At 38.9% G+C, this 24366-nt stretch overlaps 1 protein-coding gene across 3 annotated transcripts in view; it reads right to left on the bottom strand.

Annotated features, from left to right (window-relative positions):
• Positions 1 to 24366, bottom strand: part of LOC129727382 (protein daughterless) — a 65862-nt gene that overhangs the window by 11032 nt on the left and 30464 nt on the right. For all 3 annotated transcript variants that reach the window (XM_055685186.1, XM_055685187.1, XM_055685188.1), the window contains exon 2: positions 19947 to 19993. In XM_055685186.1, coding sequence (XP_055541161.1) covers positions 19947 to 19993 — 47 coding nt within the window. The remainder of the gene's footprint in view (positions 1 to 19946; positions 19994 to 24366) is intronic.

Below are 24366 nucleotides of genomic sequence, written 5' to 3'. Positions count from 1 at the left end.
CTTTTGCTGAAGATAGCAAATCTATTTATTTCAATGAGTGGTCCCCGTGGTTCTGTGGTTAGCGATTTCGGTCGGCTAGCTCTCCCACACAGTTGTGATATCGGGTTCGATTCCCGATCGAGTCGAGGATCTTTCCGAGCTGGAAATTTTCTCAACTCAGCACTGGGGCACGGTGTATCGTTGTACTTATCCTACATATGCAAAATGTGCCAAAAACAATATCGATAACGAATTCTCTCAACTAATCTAGTTGATCGAGACCGCTATTAGCCCCAAGGCTAAGCGTGCGATATTGTTGTTGTTGTTGTTATTTCAATGAAAATTTTTTTTACATGACAGATAAAAATCCTCAATTTTGCACATGGAAGTGAACTTTCACAATCGTTGAATTACACTGGTAAACACAGGTTTTGCCCTAGAGGAAACTGGGAAAATGAAAGATTCTAGCTTTTTAACCAGCCCTGTGAATTATGGTGCCCCTAGTGAAGATAACTTTTTCAGGGACTTGAATAAGTTTTCCCATCAGCCAATGTATAAATGACGAACCCGGCGACTCTGCCGCAATTTGACGCTCTCCTGCATACACTAGGGGCACCAAAATTCACAGAAATTGGTAAAAAATTTAATTTTAAAAATTTAGGGCAACTATTTTGAGCTCTAGGGCAATATTTTTTTCACTTTTGTCGATCAGTGTTATCATTAATATTGGAATTGAGGCTATTCTACTAGAAAACATTACATTTTTTTTATAAAGGGGATTTGTTAGTAGCTAAAGTATTTATGATAAATATTAGTAAATAATGAGTATGTGTGTCCAATCACAAATGGTGACTTCTCAACACTGTTAGAAATTTGTAATTTTAATTATTAGGATTTGTTTGCTATCGCAATTAAAACTTATCAATCGTAGGGATTTAAACTTACTTGTCAAAAAAAAGGGGGAAGTGAACTTACAACTAACTTAATTGCTAACTTATTGGCTATAAAGAGAGCCTATCGTAGCAACTGAGGATTGCAACGATTTTTGTCGGAAACTGTTAATAATTTTATTTGACATAGCTTCTAATGTTTCAATACCAGTAAGTGTATGTAATGCGAATGTAGAAGACATTACAACATTCTTGCCTTCAAGGCCTTGCCATGTTGAAATGGGGGCCAGTTTTAAAGTACATTTTCGATCTAGCAGAAACATTGCAGAAATGTTCCTATGAACTAAAGACGTCATTTTGTGCTATGCATCAGTATTTTTCTTAACTCACGGCTTATTTTTTGAAAAAGGGCTGATTAAAAAATGGTCTTGATAATTACAAATATTTTTGGAACCAGGACGGTTGTTTAATTGGTTTGAGGCGTCGTACACACATTACGTAACGCATGTAGGGGGGGGGGGGGTTGAGTCTGCGTTACTTATTGTTACGTAGGGGGGAGGGGGGGTAGTAGAGACAGTTACGTAACTGTGATGTTTGCTCGAAATTGAAAACTTCGGAGGGGGGTCAGGCTGATCAGCGTTACGTAATTTTAGGGGGGGGGGGAGTCATGTCGAACGTTACCTATCGCTACATAGGGGGGGGAGGGGGTAAGAAATCTAGATTTTTAGCGTTACGTAATTTGTGTACGACGCCTGACGTCTTCGGCAAAGTTGTAGGGAATAATGTTGTTTTTCAACATAAAATTAAAAAAAAATATTTATTCTAAAAAGCTCATTTCAAAAAAAAATTGATTTCATGAAAACTACAGGTTGAACATAAATGGTTGAAATGAGAAAAAATGTTTTAACTATAAACAAAAAAAGCAAATAATAAAACCAGAACGGTTTGTTTCATTGATTTGATTGGAAATTTGTAGACAGTACTTTTGTCTTTCCAGAAAAAATATACTCCATAAGACAAAAAAAATATAAGAAAATTACATATCTTAAAAAACCTGCTTTCTAAAAATCGCATTTATTTACGAAATCAACACAAAATAAGCTTTTTCTAGGCAACAAAATTATTATCCTTCAACTTTGCTGAGGACACGGTATCAATCAACACAAACAAGCCGTGAAGACCTCAAACAGATTTTTATCATTATTAGACACTTGGCTCAGTAATTTTGATTCATGTGTTAGCACAACATACTTTGTGCTAACGGGAAATCTAAATTAGGGAATAATCCTGAGCTGAGTATCTGATGCTCTGGAAGCCAAACGGTTTGTTTCATTGGTATGATGTCTCTGGCAGAATTGTATAAATCCTGTCCTTCCAAAAAAATCTACACTGCAAGAAATATTTGGAAAAAAAAAATTTTTTTTTTCTTACTGTCTACAACTTTGCCGAAAACATCATACCGATCAAACAAACCATTATGACTTTAAATTTGTATTCTTTTTCTAGAAAATTTTTCGTTTTTTTACTCATTTCTCTATGGGCAGATTTGTTCTACAATTTTTTTTGCAGTATACTTTTTTCCGGAAAAAAAATATTATTCACAAACTCTGCCGAAGACGTCAAACAATAACGTTTGCGGTGAAAAATGGATTTTTTTTTTCAAGTAGTGGAGAAAAATAACTAAAACAGATAATTGAGTTTGATAAGTTTCCCATGAAGGGTGATTATGTTAGCTTACTAGCAAAAAAAAAATCTTCGCTCTTACGTGCGACCTTCCGGCAGTTAATCGAAACATTTGCCATGGCATTATTTATTATTTCCTCCTCAATTTTCGCGACAAAATTGTTGAAGTAGATCTTGCACTTCATGTTTGCACTTTGGGGACGTTGGGCAGGTTCACCAACTTGGGTACCACATCGAGATTCAGCCGCTCCATCTCCTTCAGCGATCGCTTCGAATAATGGGCCGATGCCAGATCTGGCCAAAACACCGCATCTTCGGTCTTATGTTATTTCTTGATAACGATTGTTAAATCTTGATGAACGACGCAACTTTCGGCAGGCACTCCATACTATAAATTTCCATGTTCACAGCCAGTCCGGAGCGAAAGAAGAGCGACTTTGACATCCCCTTCTTGATGATTGTAAGCCACATCAGCACCTTCTTGGGGAGCTTGGTGTGTAAAATGAACTTCACCTCGCTGCTCACTTCCTCAGGAAGTAAAATACGAAGTACCCTGCCAGTCGTTGCAATCCAGGGTGCGATAAGTCTCGTCGAACATCACTAGCGCCTGGAAAATCGACTTGACCATCTCTTTCAGTGAACGGGACTGCCGCTTTCTAACATGTATGTCCAAGTTCGCCAGGTACTTTTTCACTTTTTGGCTGGTTACACCGACCTCAAGGCAAAGCACACGCAGCGATGTAGCCACTTTTCCCTCGGTCTTTCTCTTCAGCATCCTTTGGAGCTTCTTGTCGCTCAGGGTCGTCGGTCGTCCGGAACCGGGATTGTTGTCCAATAGTGCCAAAATGTTGTAGATGCCCGAACGTGCGCGTATCCGGTGTCCACGAACTGCGGCACGATGTCCGTATTCGACACGACGGATTTTTTTTTTCTACTGACTCATGGGTTACTATGATTGATGCTGCATGGGTGGTTTCGTCAGTGCGTGTGAAGGTAAATCCATGAAAAATTTTTGTCCATTTTTTCTACCGCGGGCGTTACCATTACCAAAAACCTTTTAAAAACTAGTAGAAACAAAACCACTAATAGCGCAAAATGACATTTTTAGCCTATGGGAACATATGGGCAAAGTTTCAGCCAAATCGAAAATAGCAATTTCCAAAGATAATAAAATCGGGATATTTTTTATGAAATTGCTCTTCGACATATATGGATTAGATTCATTTTGATTGTTTTTTCGATGCCTTTCCTCGATTCTTGAAAAAAAATGAAGAAAACATTTATGTGTCTACTCCAAAACCAACTGAAAGTCCTTGAATGTCCACAGATACAAAATAAAAACAGATACGAAGTCTTGACTAATTAAAATATATAATAGCGACTACTGAAAATTGGCTAATTTAATATTCAATCATCCTTGAAACCAAATTTAGAATTTATAGAAACCAAACGATAGTTCGATTGACAAGTCCTTGTTCTACATTCATTTTCCTATAAATTTTGTTTAGCGCCAACCTTCAATCAATACGTGTTGAAGTTTGACAGCATTCAGACGATTGATTTGTGAGTTATAACATTCTGAATTAACCTGCCTTTGTTTAAATCAAAATAGGAAAAATCTGTATGACGTGAGCTGATAAACCATTGCTTTTGGATGAAAAACCAATACAACACAAGCAAATAAATTGCTTGATAAACAGTATCTGGGCTCTTAACGATAACAACGAAAACGAACGAGTGTAAAGTCAAGCTGAATGAGATAGCTGACACTCTGAATCTATTTGAAGAGATTCGGAAGCTATGTGCAAAGCGGTGAGGATTATTCGGGGCAATTTTGCGATGAATAATGGATGTAACACGGGACAGGATCCGACCAATCCGCTCCAGACAGTGACAAAATGCACCAGTTGATTGAATAGTTATAGCATCTGTATTCTTGGATGTGCACGGAACAATATTTATCAACTATTTCGCGAGAGCACAAACAATCGACAACGATAACCGCATAGTATTATAGGAGCAATTGAGGGGTACAGTTAAAATAAAACCGCCTCAAACATCGAAGTAAAATATAGGTGTTTTATCTGAATAGTGCACCCTGTCAAAACCTTGATGTAGATGTCGTTTCATCGAGTGTGTAGACAGGGATATTACGGTTGTGATTGTTTAAACATCTGCAGATGCATATCACATTGTCAAGAAAAAGAAAATTTTTTAAATTTTAAGGAAACACTCCCAAAAATAACATCGGCACATAGCTGCTAAATCGAATCATCTATTCGAACATTTTTAAACATAAGCCACCATTGCCATCAAGCGATAGAATAATCAACCACCACAAGTTTTTTACTCCATCGCAAAGATGCTACAAGCTGAACGCTACAGATCGCTTAATAATCATTCCCGTCATCGTTACTTCGACACATCATCATCATCAGTAGTCATAGCAGCATAGATAGAAGCGAACCAACCAGGGTTGGCTTGGCAAAGACGCATATTTAATTCAATAGCGAAAAATCTTTCCCTTTCGCCGCTTGGTTGGCCTCTCACACTGACTACGGCAGCATAGTTGCACGGTTGCCTTTGGTTCGTTCGGCCCCCTCCCCCGATCGACCGACCGGGTAGCTTTTGTGGGTCGTTAGCGCACCAGTACCGGAAGAAAGACGTTGCAAAAACTACTCACAGTAGCGAGAAAAATAGAGAAGAAAAAAACGGGCATCGGGAGAGAAACGGATTTTTTCACCCTCTCGCTGCTGTTGTTCCATTTGAAATTCGGTGAAGGGGCGAACTCTGGTTGCTAAGGGTTCCCGCAGGAACGAACTCTAGATGATCCGATGGGTGTTACGTACAGAGGGTGGGGTAGCATTATACAACCGAAAACCATAAATCCCGCCGGTTTTCAATTAATTTACATATTAGTTATTAATATCCATCGCATACAATAATACGGCAAAAACCCTCATTATCATGATAAAAGCGTAAATACGTACTTGGAAATATAATTAACGATTCCTTTTTTTTGACAAAAGCTGAACTTTAAAGGCATTTCTAATGACAACTATTTATTCCAAAACTCAGGTAATGTTAATTGCGCAATGTTTTTCAATCTGTCACGTGTCAAAATGTACAACACTTTAAATGTAAACGTCGACGACCACCTCGGCAAAAGATTGCTCCAATTACGTGCGGGGTTTGCTTACAAAGTAGCGTTGAGTCTTTGCTGCCCTTTCCATGCGACCGGCCACCCTCACGCAGATCCTGCCGAAATTCGAACTTATCCCACACAACCGACTAACGATTGCGAGCGGCGCGACAAGCTTAAATCATGTTCTCCCCATGAAATCTAATTATCGAAATGGTTACATTTCCATTTCTAAAATGAAGCAAAACGGTGTTGGTTTGTACATACGTTCCCTCGTGTTTCGTCTCCACTAGCGCCCTAGCTGGCACAGCAATTTGCAGACAAAGTTCGCACACGAAAACCAACCGCACGGCGCGACACATGCGGATACTGAAATAAGAAGTATGTTGTTTCGTGAACACATAAAACTGTAAACGGCGTACGCGATCTCAGTTCCTTCTCGCGGGAGCAAACGAACGCCGGCGGGCCCGACAAGGGAAGCGCGGTACGGCGCGACATTCCACTCACTAGGCCGCTACTGGCTGGAGAGCGGGTCTGGTGTAGTGACTATAAACACTTTCATTTGCTGGAAATAAGGAATATAATAACGAAAACAATAATAAAGGCAAAATTGCAAAAATAGGCAAAAAACCCAGCCGCACTCGAGCGCGCAAAAGAAAAGGGTGGAAATGGGTCCTGTCCTAAGTATGGCGCGGGGTGCCTGTTTTCAGTTTCAAATCGACCTTTACTGATGACGATTCCGATGGTTTGGAAAGCAGAATGAAAGGTATATCCGGTTGAAGTAGCGTGAAGTTTGTCGGCAAAACACAACAGAACGGTTACGGATCATAAAACTCATGTTTAGGAATTCAATTCCAAAAGTGGACTCAAATGCGGAAGTATTCTGGCGATCCAACAGTGGAGATACTTAGAACACGCGATTTCTTTCGTACGTTTGTCGATTTGCGATAGCTCAGCTGCTTTTCATTAGTTCAATGTTTGCCGAGCTTTTGCGATTTTAGCAGAATCATAAATTATCAAAAAATTATTTTGTAATATGTACTTCGACATATTTAGACGCGAAGATTTTGTCTCATAGATGAAGCAAGAGTTCTATGTTTTGACCGGTTCTGGCCAAAAATGCAACCCCCTCCCCGCAAAAGGGGGAGGACCATGTAAAGACAAATTGTTATTGTATCTTTGGGTATCGCAAACACTCTTGATATTACATTAAACAGATTTCAAATGAGTTAATCTAACGTCGAGAAGAACTGTATGTTGCTGACATTTTACGTGGATCAGACACCAACCAATCGATTACTACACTTTTTTACTCAATATAAGATATAATTTGACTACCACTTTCAGATATTAGCTCATTATCATTTATGCTCAGACATACTCGATATTATTTTGCTTTGTGAAATATACTAAAACCATGCCAAAACCGGTTTCGTAGAATCACCGTTTGAGCCCAGTTTTTGTCTCATTTAAGATCTGTTTTTTTAAAGATGGGTAAGAAGATGCTAATATGTAAACAAACTCTTGGAATTTTGATATTTGGTCCTAAAACAAAATAGCGTCGAAAAAATAACGAAAATTTCCGATTTTTCAAAAATTCAAAATGGTGCCATTGTTTCCTCTCAAGTTGAAATATAGTCAAACTCGGGGAAATTTGGTGTTGTATCAAAATACACAAAAAAATATATATTGAAACCAAGACAGAAAAATAGGAGGGTGGTATCTGAGACACGACCGCAAAGTTGACGTAGGGCTACGATAGTTTCATTTTCATTTTAAGACTACAGGCTATATTTGATTTGAGCACATTTTACTTTTGACACGGTTCGATTTTGGCACATAAGTGCTAAAAACGAGCGATATGTTTAATCATATTTTTGGAATTATTTGTTTTTTTTTTTTATCAATTTAATCCTCCAACGGAAAGGTACTTTGATTCTCAGTACAAAAAACCGTATTATGAATCTAATCACTCGGGTGGTCAGATCAAGTATCTAGGTCGTTGAACAATAAACAACATTAGCCTCAGCAATCGTTGTTCAATTACAAGTAAGGTTATGGAAGGTAATATTTTCTTGCAGATGCTGATGCAAAAAAAATTAATTTAAGAATACAAATATAATTGTGGAAACCCTAATATCAAGATGAAATGAATTTGGTTTTTCTCTACTCCGCAACCGCGGGATGCAACTAGGATTATCATATTGAATTAATTTCGTTTCGCTAGAAAAATATAATCATCAGTAAACTGTCTATTCAAAGATCTGTACGGAGCATTTTGGTTTTCTATTGTCTTTTCTACACCCTAGAAGAAGAGGACAATTTAAACGCAATTCGATTGCCTTCCAAATCGCAATACGATACCTACACGTTAGTCCAACACGCCCTACTGTGCGTCGACAGCGACAATGTAGTTTTCACTTGGCTTGGCTGCACACAAAAGAATATCGAGTTCTTCTGCACTGGCTCGGTGCAGTACTGTTGCCATGTTTTTGAAGGAAAACATCAGTTTTAATAACATTCTAACAGCAGATCCTTAAACTGTCTGATAATGGAGGTGGTTACGCACTCCCCGAAAAAACTTCACCTACAAGACATCAAAATAACGTTTAGGCGCAGGGAAGCAAGCATTAGTTGACCTATTGGGACGGGGAGCTTCTGTCAATTTTTTGCCGCTGATATAGAGGATATCGCAGCAGGCAGTTGGTGTCTACTCATGAAGTCTGTGATAAGCGTGCTCGCATATGATTGGTATATTATCCATGAAAACTTGACCTTGAAAGTTTTATTCAATTTTCACTGTTAAGCAATGAAGTGATAATGATAACCAAAGTATCAAAAAATCGTCCATCATTTTATCAATCCAACGACATATTGACTATTGTGAACCATCATGTGGTTACATCAGTATTACCGTTTGAAATCTTTCATTCCGACGTCACACTTTGGTTTTAGTTTCCGCAGAATGTATCCCGCTATAATGCGGTAAGACGTAGTTCTACGTTAAAAGTCAATTTTTGTTGCACTGTGTAATCATTAATTGTACGAACTACCAGATATAACTTTAGGTCATCCGCGTACACCAACCTAACTTTTAACTGTAGCATTGCATCATTGAAAAATAGCGCGAAAAGTAAAGGCCTCATATTACTACCTTGCGGGACTACCGATTTATTTGTGAATTGCGGCGAAACACAAGTATGAAGCTTCACGCGCAGTATCCTTCTACATAAATACGAACTTACCCATTTAACAAATGCACGCGAGGCTCCAAGCCGTTGAACTTCACGCAATATAATGATATCCGAAGTGATTCGCGATTAGGGCGCAACTAACAAAATGTAAACAAATCGTTTTATTACACCATTGGTTTCGAAAAGACTGACAAAATTCATGGCAAGAATCCTTTCTTTTGTAATAATCGATAAAACTATTCAAATCAAGTTTTTAGTGAAGGGCGACAAAACAGTTCACCCAAAACAAAAGATACTTTGGAAATAGGCCCTTTCTATTGTTTTGAAGCAACGGGCTTATTTGTGAAATATCTCGTAAACAGGCGACAATAAAAGGCGGATCAACATTATGTTTTCAAAACACAGGCGCATTGAAAGGGCGCAACTGAGGGAAAAATAAAAATAAGGCGAAATCAAGGTGGGCGCATCTCGTTGTCAGAACGCTTTATGGCGAAACAGAGGTGGGCGAATCTCGTTGTCAGAATGCTTTTGAATGCACATTTGTTGAGGGTTAGAAGAAAAGCGCAGATTTCAGCCATCAACGCACAAATTTAATGTAGTATTAGCATAGCATAGCATAAACAGCTGCACAGCTTCGTAGGTGGTGTCAGCAACAATACTCTGTTTACGAGAACAAATCCCCCTCGTTTGTGAGCAGTAACATGAAATTTGGGATCTAATCAAATGTTGCTAAACAAAGGTTAGATGTCTCCAGAGAATTGTTACCGCCCTGGCCACGTCCTTGCAACTGTTGGGGAACGGAAAAGGAATGTTAGTCCAACAAGAGAGAACCGCAGAAAACTCTACGTGCCCCCATGAATGTTACATGAGATGGGAAATTTTAGTAGGAAAGGGAGACCCTGGGATACATCTATTAGATGTTGCGGGTCGATAATTGATTATATTATAGGTATGAATTTTGAGAGCTACGAAGAGCTGAAGCTATTGTGACTTACCGACTTTTTAGTATAATTTGCACTTCATCAGTTGAATTTTTAGATTATTTATATAGCAATTTTACTGTTTTATGTTTTGTGGTTATGGGTACAGCTTAGACTTTTAATAATACGCTTATTTTTATCCACCGGTTTGACGTAACTTTCATTAGTAGCAAATCCCTTCTCAGTTGAGCATTGTCAAGTAAGACCTACGCGAACAAAGTCCAATGTTATCCGAAACATAGACCCGAAACTCTAAAAATATGTGCTAAGTGACGCATTCGTATGAACAAAAACATCCTTTGTTTATTTACAAACATTTTAATAAATAATAAGTTTATTTTTCCTCTACCCTCAACCAAAAATACATACGAAACAGATCTGTATGAATCTACCTCTACACGTCGATCATCAAAGCAAAAAAAATTACAACGCCGCCTACATGTCAAAAAACAATTGCAGTTGAGCATATAATATGCCAACGCAAACAACTCAAACAGAAAAAATTTAAATAAATAATATCACTTATCTCGCACAAAATCCTCTTAAGGCTGCAAATTCCGATAGTTCTGTTATTTGGAACACCAACACTAGTAATTTTAGTTGATTTCACCATTTATTTTCTCGCAAAACACACTTGTAATGAAGAAATTACGTGGAGATAAAAACGCGCACAAACAATCGGCCTTGTTGCCAGTTTCCTTTCACGCACAAATTTAATGTAGTATTGTTAGGAAACTATAAGACAGGCTTATCTACGTCGATTTTTGGTATTGATGTTGATGTTAGTCACTTTCTTTGAAATTAAGATTTGAAAATGTACTTGCAAATTTTCAAACTGATATTCCCCAATGTTTATCTTTTGCCAGTTGCGCCCTTATCGCAAATCACTCCGGATATGGTCAATACGATCGAAGACTGCCTTCAAATCAGTGTAGCAGATGACATCAAATTGCACTTTTTGTTCGATATGTGAAATGCACATCAAAGTAAACTCAAGGTAGTTAGTATAAACTGGACGGTTCGGCATGAAACCATATAATCTCGAACAGCTGCTATATAATCTCAGACCAGCCTCGGTAATTCTTGGCATTTTGACGATCACCAGATTTTAGAATTGGGCACGTAAAAGATTGTTACCAAATATCTGTTTCAATCACAACCATAGAGAAATAGAGCAATAGTAAAACTCCGAAGAAAAATCTGTCTGAGCTAGCCGACCGACATCGCTAACCACAGAACCACGGGGACCACAAAAGGGAACGTTTTTCCCAAAAAATACATGTTTTGAGTACAGAAAATTGCGTTAAAAAATTTTTTCGACAAAGTTGAACTTCGTGTATCAAAAAACGATTGTTCAACGACCGGGGAAATTCAGTAGTTTCACCGCAATCGTACACAGCAAAGTCATTTTTGAGAAGCATTATTCCGAGATAAACGCGTATAAAGTTTCCAGTTCAGGCTTATGTGGTCATTATTCAAACTTAACCCTCTAGTGCCCAAATTAATTTTTTAGCCGGACTTCGAAAAAATCACTATGAAGCTTTATAAACATTTTTTAAGTTCTTATTGAAGCTTTTTACAGGTTCAACTGAAGACCGTCTAAAGGCGGCACTGGGCACTAGAGGGTTAAATTTAGAAATTTACATGAACATCGTTTTTTAACACTGATTTCTCATCAATTATCGATTAAAGAGAACTAGTTTCCATTACTTGTAAAGTAATAACTGTCCAAGTGCGACTACCGGTAGTTCGATGCGCAGAGGGTTCACGCGCATTTTTATATACATAAAAAGAGAAATAACTGAAAATAAGGGGGGGGGGTTAGTTTCACAAAATCGTGGCGTTCTTGACATAAATTTTTGTCTTGATTAGAGGCATTCAATTCTAAGCTGGTTCGCCTTTACTGAAATTTTTTTTGAATAATTTTATAGATTGGAAAAACAGTTTTTTCATGGTGTTTTTTTTTTTTTTTTGAAAGACAAAATTATTATCTAGAACTTTGCCGAAGATGTCACACCACCATTTCGGCGCTATAAATGTAATCATCATTACCCTTTTGACATAAACCATTCTCACAAATTAGTCGTGATTGAAAAAAATACTACAAGGTATACAGCCCTAGGGTTGTAAGAAATGGTGACGTGGGACTAAACACTGAAATTATTGTAAATACAAACACAATAAATTCGTTTGTTCAGTGATTTAGTTATTTTAATTCTCAGCCTCCCCTTCATTTTTTTCAGAAATCTATTTAGAAGGAACTTCATTCACACTTGGTGATGTTGTGCCTGTAGTGTTTTTTTTTGTGCAAACAACATTTAACAATCACAACGAAGTTAAAGTTTAAGAATATTCATTTGTTCTTGTTTTCTTTCAAGACATCAATTCCTATTACGCTCTAAAAGCAGGTTTAGAAATTGTTCATGACAAGGGGTTGTTACAAACGTTTCGGAAAACGTTCACCTTCGAGACATCAAATTAGTCTAGGTTCATTAAAGCAAACATAAATTTACCTATTGGGACGGGGAGACTGTAATTTTTTTTATTTGGATATTGATACAGAGAATATCAGTGAATGGTTGGTGTCTATTCATGTCGTCTGTGCTGGAGTGCTCGCATGTGATTAGTTCATTGTTCGCGTAAATTCGCGTCCTTGACTTTTATCGATTTTTATCGCTTTCTAGTGAAAAAATAATGATAACTAGCGTATTACTAAATTGTTAAACATTTTATCTATCCAACAACATATTGGTTATTATTATCCACCATGTGGTTAGGCTGTTATTATCGTTTGAAATCTGACGCAACATTTGCCAGTTTGATTTCCAATTTTACAGAATGCATACCAGTATAGAAAACAAGGACGTTGTCCCACGTCATAAATTCAATAGCACAAAATGTCATCTTCAGCCCATCTGTGCAAAGGTTCATCCAAGTAAAAAATGACCATTAAAAAAATATATTAAAATTGGGTCACTTCTTCATGGAATTGCTTTTCTGTAAAATTACTTCTCAAATTTAAAATGCTCTTAGGCCTTTCAAATGAACCTATAATTTACAATTTTTAGACTTCTTACTAAAATAATGAAGAAAGGAACGCCAAAAGATGGCATTTTTCAGTATTAAAATTCTATGGAGAAAAATTTTACATTTGGGACATGGCGTCTCCATCGCCCTCTGTGGAAAGAGGACGTGCAGCTATTCTCGATCGCAAACACCAATTCCGTATTTCTTTTTGGAGCTGGCTGGGCAGCTTAACTGTTTATTGTAACAATCCAGCAGACCGCTTCTAGTGCAAATATCCAACCCATTAAACAAAGGATAGTAATAAGTAAGCAACCTAGAAGGTCACCCGCAAACGGCATCGACTGCAGCATTAAAACGGCAATCCTAACTCCAAAGAGAGCAGCATACACAAATGAAGTATTAAATGAGTTTTTATTGCTTGCTTGATTTTTCTGCGGACTTTGTCAGCCAGCTAGCTTGCAGCCACCGCATAACCGCGCCGCGCCACCAGGAGAAGTATGGATAATGTAATAAGAAAGCAAGCCAGCAGCATTCGTATGCGCCGCCGCTGCAGCCCGGTGCACCGAAGCAATGCCACATTAGTACATTTCAACAATAATAACAAGCCAACCCAGGCAGTTTAGTAACGAAATTCGACCGGACCCGTTCGGCATGGTAGTGAACCGCGCGCGCCATAACACACAACCTGTGAACGGCAACGGAAGAGGTAACTGGGTGATGTAGGATGCAAACAACGAGCAACAAAACAGAAAGAAAAAACAACCTGAAACCTGAGCTAGAGGGGGAGAAAAATATACCGAATCAGAGGAAGAACAACACGAGAACGAAGAAACGGTACAATCGGAACGCGTGGTACAACACTGGAGGTAAGTGCGCACCACACAGCATAACACATAAAATGAAACCCCGGCCAGGAGAAACAGGAGTTGTAAGGACAAGAAAGTGGCGATACCGTATGGGAGAAGAGTTGGTGGAGGTGGCATCGGGAGGCTGATGAGGTTAGGAAGGAGCCAGCCGGATAATGTAGATGCGCGTCTGTGTGAGTGTTTTGGAATAAATATGGTGAAGATACGGAGAATGAGTAAAACGGAACAAAAATAATAAAATGAAGTGGAAAAAGCTGAAGGGCCCGCATTTTAGGTTAACAGATGTTTTCTTATAGAAAGCCAACAAACCAGAGGCACCAGCAATCATGCCGTAAATACACATGCACATGCAAAGCGAGACAAACTCGCTGCCTTGCACCGTACAGAAGGGTCGAAAAATCGAAAAAAAAATACAAATGATCTGAGCTGAACCCAATAAATTTACGAGTTGAAAAAAAACGTAGACCTCTCTCGCTCGACAAAGAACGGTGCTTCACTTATGATGGATTTTATTTGGTTTGCGGGGTCATAATAGATAAAGGATTGTACAAGTTAGGATCGAAAGAGAGGGAGAGGAAAGAGCCTTGCACGCGGTGTACCGAGTTAATTGTAATGTAGGTATTAATCAATGGTGACCTTTACCTGTACCATTTGAATATTGCAGATAATATCTCATGCGATAATAAAACCAAATTTGATTATACATCAAGTAAGTTTGCAGGTGGAACGCACAAAAATATAAAAATCTCAACGATGCTGGCTTCTCCCCTAGAACACTAAGCGAGAAACACACCCTCGTGTAGCATAAGCGGTGATACTTATAGGCATCCATAAAAAAAACAATCTTAGTCTAATGAAGAGATCAGATCGGATCACCTACTTATTTCATAATTACGCTCTCCTACACTGAACCATGAAGTGCCATAAAAAATCACTTTTCCCTTAGTTTACGTTCCAGCAATAAAATCAAACTATTTTAATAGAGCCTAATCTGCGTATCAGCTGAATCTATGGCGATAAATTTTATTTTTATGTGGGGTTAGTAGGTGTCGTTTTCCATCGAGGGTGAACTAAGTTTTAAGGAAATCGAAAAACAGCTGGCTTGTTTTTTATAACGAACAACTTAACTTTCTGTGATCAGAATGAAATATTATTAATTCGTTGTTCAAAATATTTGCTGACTAGTGATATCTAGAACCGAAAGCATTCGTGATGAGATATACAATCTGACACCAAATCAAAATGTAACCTCTGAGGCAGAAAACATTTTTGTAGTGTTTTGTAGTCTCTAGGATTTATCCGGACGCTCAGGATTTCCGTTGACAAAAAAGACCGTTAAACTTCAACGACAATTTTTTACTTCATGAAACATCCAAATTACAAAGAACTATCTTGTCCCCAGCATGCAATTCGTTGAGCAGGTCCGTGTCCCGATGCATCTTTTTTTTTTGGTTATTAAATTCCGCTCCGGAAGTATCGTCCTACTTTTAAATCTAGATTTAAATAACCAATTTCAAAAAGAACGAACGAATGACGAACCCTTCTAGACGGGCTTTTCAAGAAGTAAACAATAAATACTCGTTTAGCGGCAAGATATTACGCAGGAAATTCAGACCGAAATCAAGTACATAGATGGTTTCCTTAATTGTACGTCGCCGTTGGACCTTTTATTCCGTGTAAATCTAGTTCGGGGTTCAACACCGCCGTGTAGTCTTTACCGGTGCATTTATATCATCATTATTTTCTATCAGACGAAAAGACGGTTCGCCCCTCGCAAACTAGCGATCTTTCAATGTTCACAGTATCGTCTTTATGTATGAATTTCACGCATACATTCCCTTTAAGGAGCTCGTAGGGTGCAAGAAGCTTCAACCGTCAGCAAAAATCCAATTAGACTTTCCGTAAGCCAAACTCTCCTACTTTGACGATTTCGGTGTGATTGTATAGCACGGCTCGTGCCATGTCCTCTGTACTTCGTGTTATTCTTTTCTTTTTGCCTTTCTCCTAGAAAGGTATAGCAATCACTTGCAAAACCGAAGATATAAAAGTGCTCCAAAGGGCCGAATGGCATATATCACTCGACTCAGCTCGACGAGCAGAGCATTTTCTGTATGTGTGTGTGAATAAAAATCTGCACATACACACACACACACATACAGTGTGTGTGTGTGTGTGTGTGTGTGTGTGTGTGTGTGTGTGTGTGTGTATGTGCAGATTTTTATTCTCACTCACTTTTCTCAGAGATGGCTAGACCGATTTCCATGAAATTAATTGCAAAAATGGAAGGTCTTTTTGTCCCATAAGACCCTATTAAATTTTATTGCAATCGGATTTTTAGTTTAGAGGTTATGTATCAAAATGTAAAAATCATGAAACATCATTATCTCTAAAACCACATAACCGATTTGAACAAAATTGGTTTCAAATGAACGACCTACCTTGAAAACCCTTAACTTTTGAATTTTATAAAAATTGGACATGTGGTTCAAAAGTTATGAAAAGAAACGTGTTTTTAGGACTGTTTAATCTCACTCATATTTCTCAGAGATGACTGGACCGATTTTTATAAAATCAGTGTCAAATGGAAGGTCTAGTTGCCTCATAAGACCCTATTGATTTGTTTTACAATCAGATCATTACTTTGCCTGTTATGTTTAAAAATGTGAAATCCAGCTATGAATAGGAACATATTCCGAAGACTACTTGGACTCACTCACTTTTCTCAGAGATGGCTGACCCGATTTCCACAAAATTAGTGTCAAATAATGAGTCTAGCTGCCTCATAACACCCTATTGAATTTTACTGTAATCGGACTGTAATTTCGTCTGTAATGTACCGAAATGTGAAAATCACGAAACTTCATTATCTCTGAAACTACACAACCGATTTGATCAATATTATTATCAGATGAGCGGGCTAGTTAAGAGTTAACTGATGAATTATGATTGAACACGTAGTTTCAAAAAATTTTGGCTGCCCTGTACGTTCCTATTTCATTTGATTATAATCGAAGTTAAGCAACCGTTATGTATTAAATTATTAGTAAAACAACGAAAGTCTATTATCTCAAAGATTACAAGACTAATTTGAACATAACTAGTGTCATACGAACGAGTCATCTCTCAAACTTACAAATAACAAACTTCATAACAATTTGTTATGTGGCTCAAAAGTTATGGAAAGAAAAGAAATTCAAAGACTATTGAAAACTACACCTGCTTTGATCGCTATAGAGGCCTCAACATAATTTAAATGTGGTATCATACTATTTGAACGTTCCAAATTCATTGATTCTTTGCGTGTTTAAAATCTGCAAATGCACGACGAATCGGCCATAGGATATGATCAAAGTAAAATAACAAATCGTTTAAAATGATTGGTTTTATCGAAATGACAACATCCTCGACTTTTGGCTTCTGTACATCGTTTTAATTCTGAATATATTCATATTGGGTGGTATTCGGTCATTTTCTGCAGATTTTCTGGCATCAATCTAACACCGGAAATACCCATATTGGGAGGTATTTAGTTATTTTGGTTGTTTTCCAGAAACTAAAAGTGGACGTCTTTACACTAGTAAGTAAGAGCAAAAAGTGTTGTTGTCTGGTCCCGTTTACGTGTCCGTTCTATCAGTGTTGTATGGTCGTCTTTAAGTTCAAAATGGTGTCCAGGGTCAATGTTTGGTTTCTATGCATCATCTCGATTACGTAAATATCCGATTACGTATAAATATATAAAAATATATTGAGTGTTATTCGGTTATTTTCAACTGTTTCCTAGAAGTTGGCATTTTGCAATTTAAAATGGCGCCTGAGGTCAATTGTTAGCTCCTTGCATCATTCTGGTTCCAGAGATACTCATATTGGATAGTGTTTGTTTATTTTAGGCTGTTTTTCACAAACCGGTAAGAGATAATAAGATAATTTCTGGCCTCTGAGCGTCATTCGGGTTGAAGAAACACCCATATTGGGTGTTATTCGATTATTTTCGGCTGTTTCCCAGAAACCTGAAGTCGCCAACCTAGAATCCAAAATGGGGTCTGTGGTCGATTTCAGCTGCTGTGTATCATTCTAGATCCGGAGGGAGATACTCATGTTAGACGGAAATCAGCCATTTTTGGCTGTTTTCCAGAAACCAGAAGTTGCCATCCTGCAATTCATAGTGGTGTCTGAAGTCAATTTTTAGCTTCTTGCAACATTCTGGCTCCGGAGATACTCATATTGGGTGTTATTTGGTCACTTTGGGCTGTTTTTCAGAAACCGAAAGTTGTCATTTTGGACTTTAAAATTGCCTGTGGAATCAATTTCTGTCATCTGGGCGTAATTCTGGTTCCGAAAACATTCATATTGAATGGTATTTGGTCATTTCCGGCTGTTTGCCAGACACCGGAAATCACCATCTTAAAATTCAAGATTGTGTCTGTGATCAATTTTTAGCTTCTGTCCATCTTTAATGGGAATCGTCCATTTCGGGCCGTTTCCCAGAAACCGGAAGTTGCCATCTTACAATTCAAAATGTTATCTGAAGTCGATTTGTGGCTCCAGTGCATCATTATGGTTCTGGAAATACTCATATTGGGTGGTATTTGGTCGTTTGCCGCTGTTTTTCAGAAACCGGAAGTTTGGATTTCATGATTTTGACTCCGTTTTGGATTTCATGATGGCAATTGAAGACAATTTCGATCGATTTTAGCTCCTGTGTATCATTTTAGATCCGGATATTATTATATTGGGTGGAAATAGGCCATTTTTGGCTGTTTCCCTAAAACCGGAAGTCGCCATCTTACAATCCAAAATGTTGCCTGAGGTCGATTATGGAACAAATTTATTACCACTAAAAACATTCACCTGCCAAATATGGTTCCATTGAGTTGGTTAGCTCTCGAGATGTGCAGAAATTTGTGTTTCATTTCCACTTCCAGAAAAAGGAGGGGAGTCCAACTATTCTGGACATATTTGTTACCCCTTGAAACATCCACATGCCAAATTCGGTTTTATTTGCTTGGTTTGTTCTTGAGTTGTGCTGAAATTTGTTTCATTTGTATGGGACCCCTCCCTTCCAGGAGTGGGAGGGGTCTCAAGCTATCATAGGAACCTTTATCGGCATTAAAAACCCCTACGTATATTTTCACGTCGATCGGTTCGGTAGTTTTTGAGCCTATATGGATCAGACAGACAGACTGGACTGCATTTTTATATGTATAGATTACAACATCCATGTTTTAGAACCTAAAGAGTGAATATACATTTATTGGATTGAAGCGTTCATGTAAATCTATTTTCACAAATAAGATTGAATGAGAAAGGCTGGGTCTGACCGCTAGGTGGATTAATTTAGGTTTTTGTTCTCCTCTTGCTTCTCATCCTGCGCTTCTAGAGTTTCTTTTTCTGTCCCAACAGAATAATTTGTGCATTTAGATGCCCGGTTCCTGGGATTTCTTTTCCGCTGAAAGTCTTAAGGATTATTGCTATCGTGCAGCATAGCTCTTTCTTCTTTCCGTTTGCTGTAATCATTACACACTTGGAGACCAATTTGCATGAAATTACCAATTATTATGCGTTTCGTTTTAGCGCTATTTTACAAGAACTGTCAACGTGGTAATCAATCGATTGTTCCTGACACGCCATTTTCAAACAGTACAAATTTTGATTGACGTTCACAGATTGACGCGGTGGTAGGCACCTTCGTACAGCTGACCACGAGGTCACAAGCAACGCCTTTTGTCTGTTCCAAAAAAAACGTGATTGACAAGTTTCGAGTAAATGACGCCAGATGAAAAAATGAAGCTATAGTCATTTGCAGCTTGACATATGCGTATCGCCAAAAAGAATTATACCTAAAGCGCAATGCTCGGGACTCCCGTTGAACAGAAAACCCAAAATTCCCTCTTATTATCACCGCCAGTCAGGGTTTGTTGTCCCTGTTGCATTCCCAACTTCAGCCAATATAGGTTTCATTATGCTCCTAAGAAATAACCACCCCGGCGAACCATTGCACCAGGCACAGGAATCGTTTTATTCGCTCATGAACCTATACTTAACCTACAAATTTGATTGCACACTGCGCGTCGATTCTGGCTGGCTGCATCAGGCATGGTCCCAATCCCAACCCCACAATGTACAGCTCTTGATGAACTCGGGTTTGTTGTGAAGAGGAAACAAGACAAAAAAAAAACACTACTCACCACGCCATTGTCCATGCCGCCATATGGGGACTGATAGCCTGCTTTTTCTGAAATTGATGTAAAAGACAAGAAGAAGGAAATTAAAATCATATCGAAAATATCACGAGAAACACCTTTTGCCGACCCATAGTCAGAGCCCCGCACACATACAGGTTCGGAAGTACACCATCACAAACACAACAACAATCGCACCGCTCGAAAACAATCGCATCCCCAGCAACATCAAGGGAGATTTAAAAAATCAATTCTCGACGACCATAGAAGCCACCAAAAAGCCATCTGCTCGCAGAAACATACGGCTCGGATACATACTAACTCCATACACACACACAGTCCAAAATTGACGACCCTGCAGAGCCACCGGTCCGGAGGCGGGGACGAGAGATTTTTCGGAGCATGCCCCCGCGACCTGAAGGACCGGTCCCAATCAGCATCATCATCATCCACGTCCTCGCCGTCGTCGTCCCCACCGCAAACGTGAAACCATAAATATGTTAATAATTGCATAGTACCACCTGTACAACTGGATTCGCCATCACCAAATGGACGAACACTCGGACCTCGGCAGAAAGCAAAAAAAAACCTGACAGAAACCAAAATTGAATTTTGCGTTTACCGCTTGCAAAAATATTTCACTCTTCCTAAATTGAACCAGTAAAAAAACCCAACCCTATGTGCCACCACCAGTTGATTGTACTTCGGTCTCGCTCAGACGAGGATTGACACCTTCCTAACCTTCCCGTACACAAATGTGTCTATATGTTCGTACGATTCTAATTTAAACACCGTCGAAAAATAAATATTGATATCATGTTCCGGACTGCAGACACGAAGGGGCACGGAAAACTGTTGCTGAATCGAACCGTGTTTGTGGTACCTTCGGACTACGACCGACCAGGGGGGAAACGATTTTCAATCGCTCATCACTCCCACCCACCGATGCTGCTGACTGCTAGTAGAATGCAACAGTCGGTAGTAGCGCTTTTATGTGCACCGGCTAGCTAGCTGGCGCACTCATCAACACCCGGATCCGATTCTGTGTTCTGTGTGTGGTTTGTTCCGGATGTTGCCACTGGTTGTACTTTCGGTGGTGGAGTTCTAAACACGCAAAACAAAACCAAAGCCAACCGCAGCATGGACGCCAAATAGCTGTTGTTATCTGAGTGGTGTCACTTTTGGGGCAGGAGTAATAGATTAGGTTAGATGAATAGGCTACCCTTTTGCAGGATTTTCGTTTTCATACATTTTTTTACAAAAAAAATAGTGAATTACTGTTTGTTCAATTTTTATTTCTAGTGGTATTATAACAGATTTACTAGACATTCAACTAAAAATTGTTACTTTCCTTTTCAAATAACGAAGAACTAATTATCGCCAATTTCAGTAGGCATACAAACCTATAAAAGAAACAGCCTATGTTTTATCCATTGTCGAACCTATAAACTACTTCATACTTCTCATCCACAACAATCATCTATTTAGTCATTTGTACACAACGTCAATCGCATTGAGCAACATTCTAATCACAAATCTGCACGCGACTTGACAAAAACAAAGCCAGAGCGGTTTATCCACCAGAGATCAATGGCCTCCCGCGAAGAAACTGCGTTCATTGAATGTTGCGAGGTGAAAAAAAAGATGCAAAACACCCGTAGCCGTACCCCACCAAAAAGCGGATTAAACAACAAAAAGTGCCCATAAAATGAAACAGGACAAACCCGCGAAGCGGTAGCACCTAAGCAGAGAAGGAAGCACGAATTTTCAACCACATGTTCCGCATTCGGGATTTTGATTCGAACAAGTTTAACGCTCTCTCCCGTGATGTATCTTTCCGTTATACAGAGCTGAAAACGAATGCCGAACCGAACGCGAGCTGGGTTTTCGAAAGGAAAGGAAGAGGATCCTGCGAAGCTTTTGTGCCTCTATCTCGCTGTTGCACTTTGTTAGCAGATCCATCGTTGCATTTTTCCGCCATCATCATCGTCATCCATTTGTTAGGCGGTGCGCAACCAAAAGAGGTTCAATGTACGTTTGTGTGTGTGCGTGAATGCCTTTTTTGCCATGCGGTGGTCCTGTGGTCACCGGACTCTACTGAAAGAAACTAATCGATTAAGCATTAGATGACAGACGCTTATTTTTTATGTTTAGCATACACTTTTATCACAGTTATCTAGGCTCATTAAAAAATTATTACATTTCTCAAAGTGGTGGAATCAACCTCAAACAAAAACCCAGTTACGGTTTTTATGTACAGCATGCATTGTTTGATCCCGAACCAAAACAGATGACATCCTTTTTTTGAACCTCTAGTCTTAACCATGCGAAATTATTATTAAAGATCTCTCACATATTCGAGCATAATAATTATGGATAAAATTGTCTGGTAGAAATTTTCTAGCAGAAAAACACAACAAACGTGATGTTTTTAAATACAAATATACTTATCAAACACGAGAGTGGTGGTAATTAAGGCACAATTAGTACCGTGGTGGTTCAGGAAAAGCGTTAGATTGGAGAAACCAAGGGTTGCGCGTGTGTAGGTACTTGAGTATCATTAACCACGCTCTCACAGGGTAGACCAAACTTCAAACTTCAACATAAACATGCGTTACTCACAGGAACCAAAAACTCGTGACGTACGGCCAACTGTCGAACGAAAATACATTACAGATGCCCGTGTGTGCTCAGCACCACAGCCAGCCCCACGCAAGTAATTTGGCGCCCAGCTGAGGTAGTAACACGTGAGTCGGGTCAAAATCGTCGACAGACGCGCACATCTGGGTTTTTTCCGCCGCTGCTGCTGCCGCCGTAGGTAACCCAACCAACCGTCGGTCCGTCTTTTCGTTGGCAGCCGTGCGCTACAAGTGGTTTTTGTCGTAGGTCATTGATTTAGTGTTTTTAATGAGCGGAGCAGAGCAATTCTGCGGTGCTGTTTGGAAAGTTGGATAGTCGCGATAGTAAACAAATCCTGACCCAAAATTGACTGGAACGCTTCAACGCCGGCTAACTACAATGTGGTAGCAAAGCCATTCCGGTAGAGTACTGAGGAGTTGCGAATGCGGTTCGTTGGAGTCAGAATATGTTGATGATTCGTAACGATGAACAATATTAATTAACCATTAACTGAAGAACAGAAAATAATGTTACTCTAAAATTTTGTGCAACACTCAAATAAAAACAGTATATCTTCAAACAAGGTATATAACTAGTTCAAATTTAATTCTTCATTTGTTAGTCGCAAACTAGGTTAACTGTTATGTATTCGGCAATTTTAAAACCTGTAGGTGCTCGACAGGGTACCGGGAAATCCACTAAAATGAAATGTTTCTAACTTTTTTCATCCTTGAGCGGTTTTGGATTTTGACCGGCTAAAAGATTGTAAAATATTAGTATACGGGACTTAAAGAATTGTTGGTCCCCACATGGTTTCCGTAAATCCAGATCTCTGGTACCATGTTCAAGATCAGGAATCTGCTCTAGAATGACCATTTCGGAGACAACTCATCGGATGGACTCAAAAAGAACGAAAATCAGCTCATGGAGTGATTTGATAAAATTTGATACCAATGCTGATCGGTTTTATTGACAATTGTACTAATTTGTCTCACTAGAACATGGTCCCGAAAATCCAAATTTACAGGAACCAGATGTAGTTTCAGGTTCCTGTCGTTTCTGGATGCTAAAAATAGATAAATTTTCCAATCTTTTGACGAGGTAAGAATCAAAATAGTTAGAATCTTTTCATTTGGGTGGGCACCCTGGTGCGCTGTCGAGCAGTTATGGGGTGAAAAACTCAGAACCATTTCCTTCGACCACCCCCCCCCCCCCATCCCTGCTGCTATAAACAGTCTGATGATGGAAAATGGTTTTTTCTCAGTAGCTAGGATCATTGGTTGTGATAACGGAGAATGGCTCCGTAGGCTCTGACAATGTTATCCGGAAAGTACTAGGGAATACGAAGTAGTGAAAAATCAAGCCACAGAAGTTCGAGTCATATCAAAAAAGCAAAATCATAATTTGCTTTTTATAGTCACATCATTGTGTGCAAAGCTACAACAGATAGAGCAGATAGCAGATATTTAGCTCTCAGCCACGCAGCAGTTTATAACGTTATATGCATGCATTTGCAACTGTGCGTCTTAGGGGACAATCAATTCCGAGCAACGTTCAACTAGATTATAATACTAGTCAAAAATATCAGTGGCTTTTTCTCGACGACGAAAACATTCTCTAACCGAAAACTATTTTTTCTTCCTTTTTCCAAACCAAAACAAAGCATTTCAAACATGGTATTGCCGTGTACGAAATTCTTCTGCCGCGTCACGTAATTTTATGACAAGGTAGGTGTTGGCGTTGTGTTTTGTTACATGGGGAGTGGGGGTTCGAAAATTTCAGTTTTTTTACGTTGCGTAATTCATGG

The sequence above is a fragment of the Wyeomyia smithii genome, chromosome 3, assembly GCF_029784165.1.
Source record: "Wyeomyia smithii strain HCP4-BCI-WySm-NY-G18 chromosome 3, ASM2978416v1, whole genome shotgun sequence".
Classification (NCBI taxonomy): domain Eukaryota; kingdom Metazoa; phylum Arthropoda; class Insecta; order Diptera; family Culicidae; genus Wyeomyia; species Wyeomyia smithii.
Note: the sequence above shows the minus strand (reverse complement) of the source record. Positions and strands in the feature narration are given on the sequence as shown.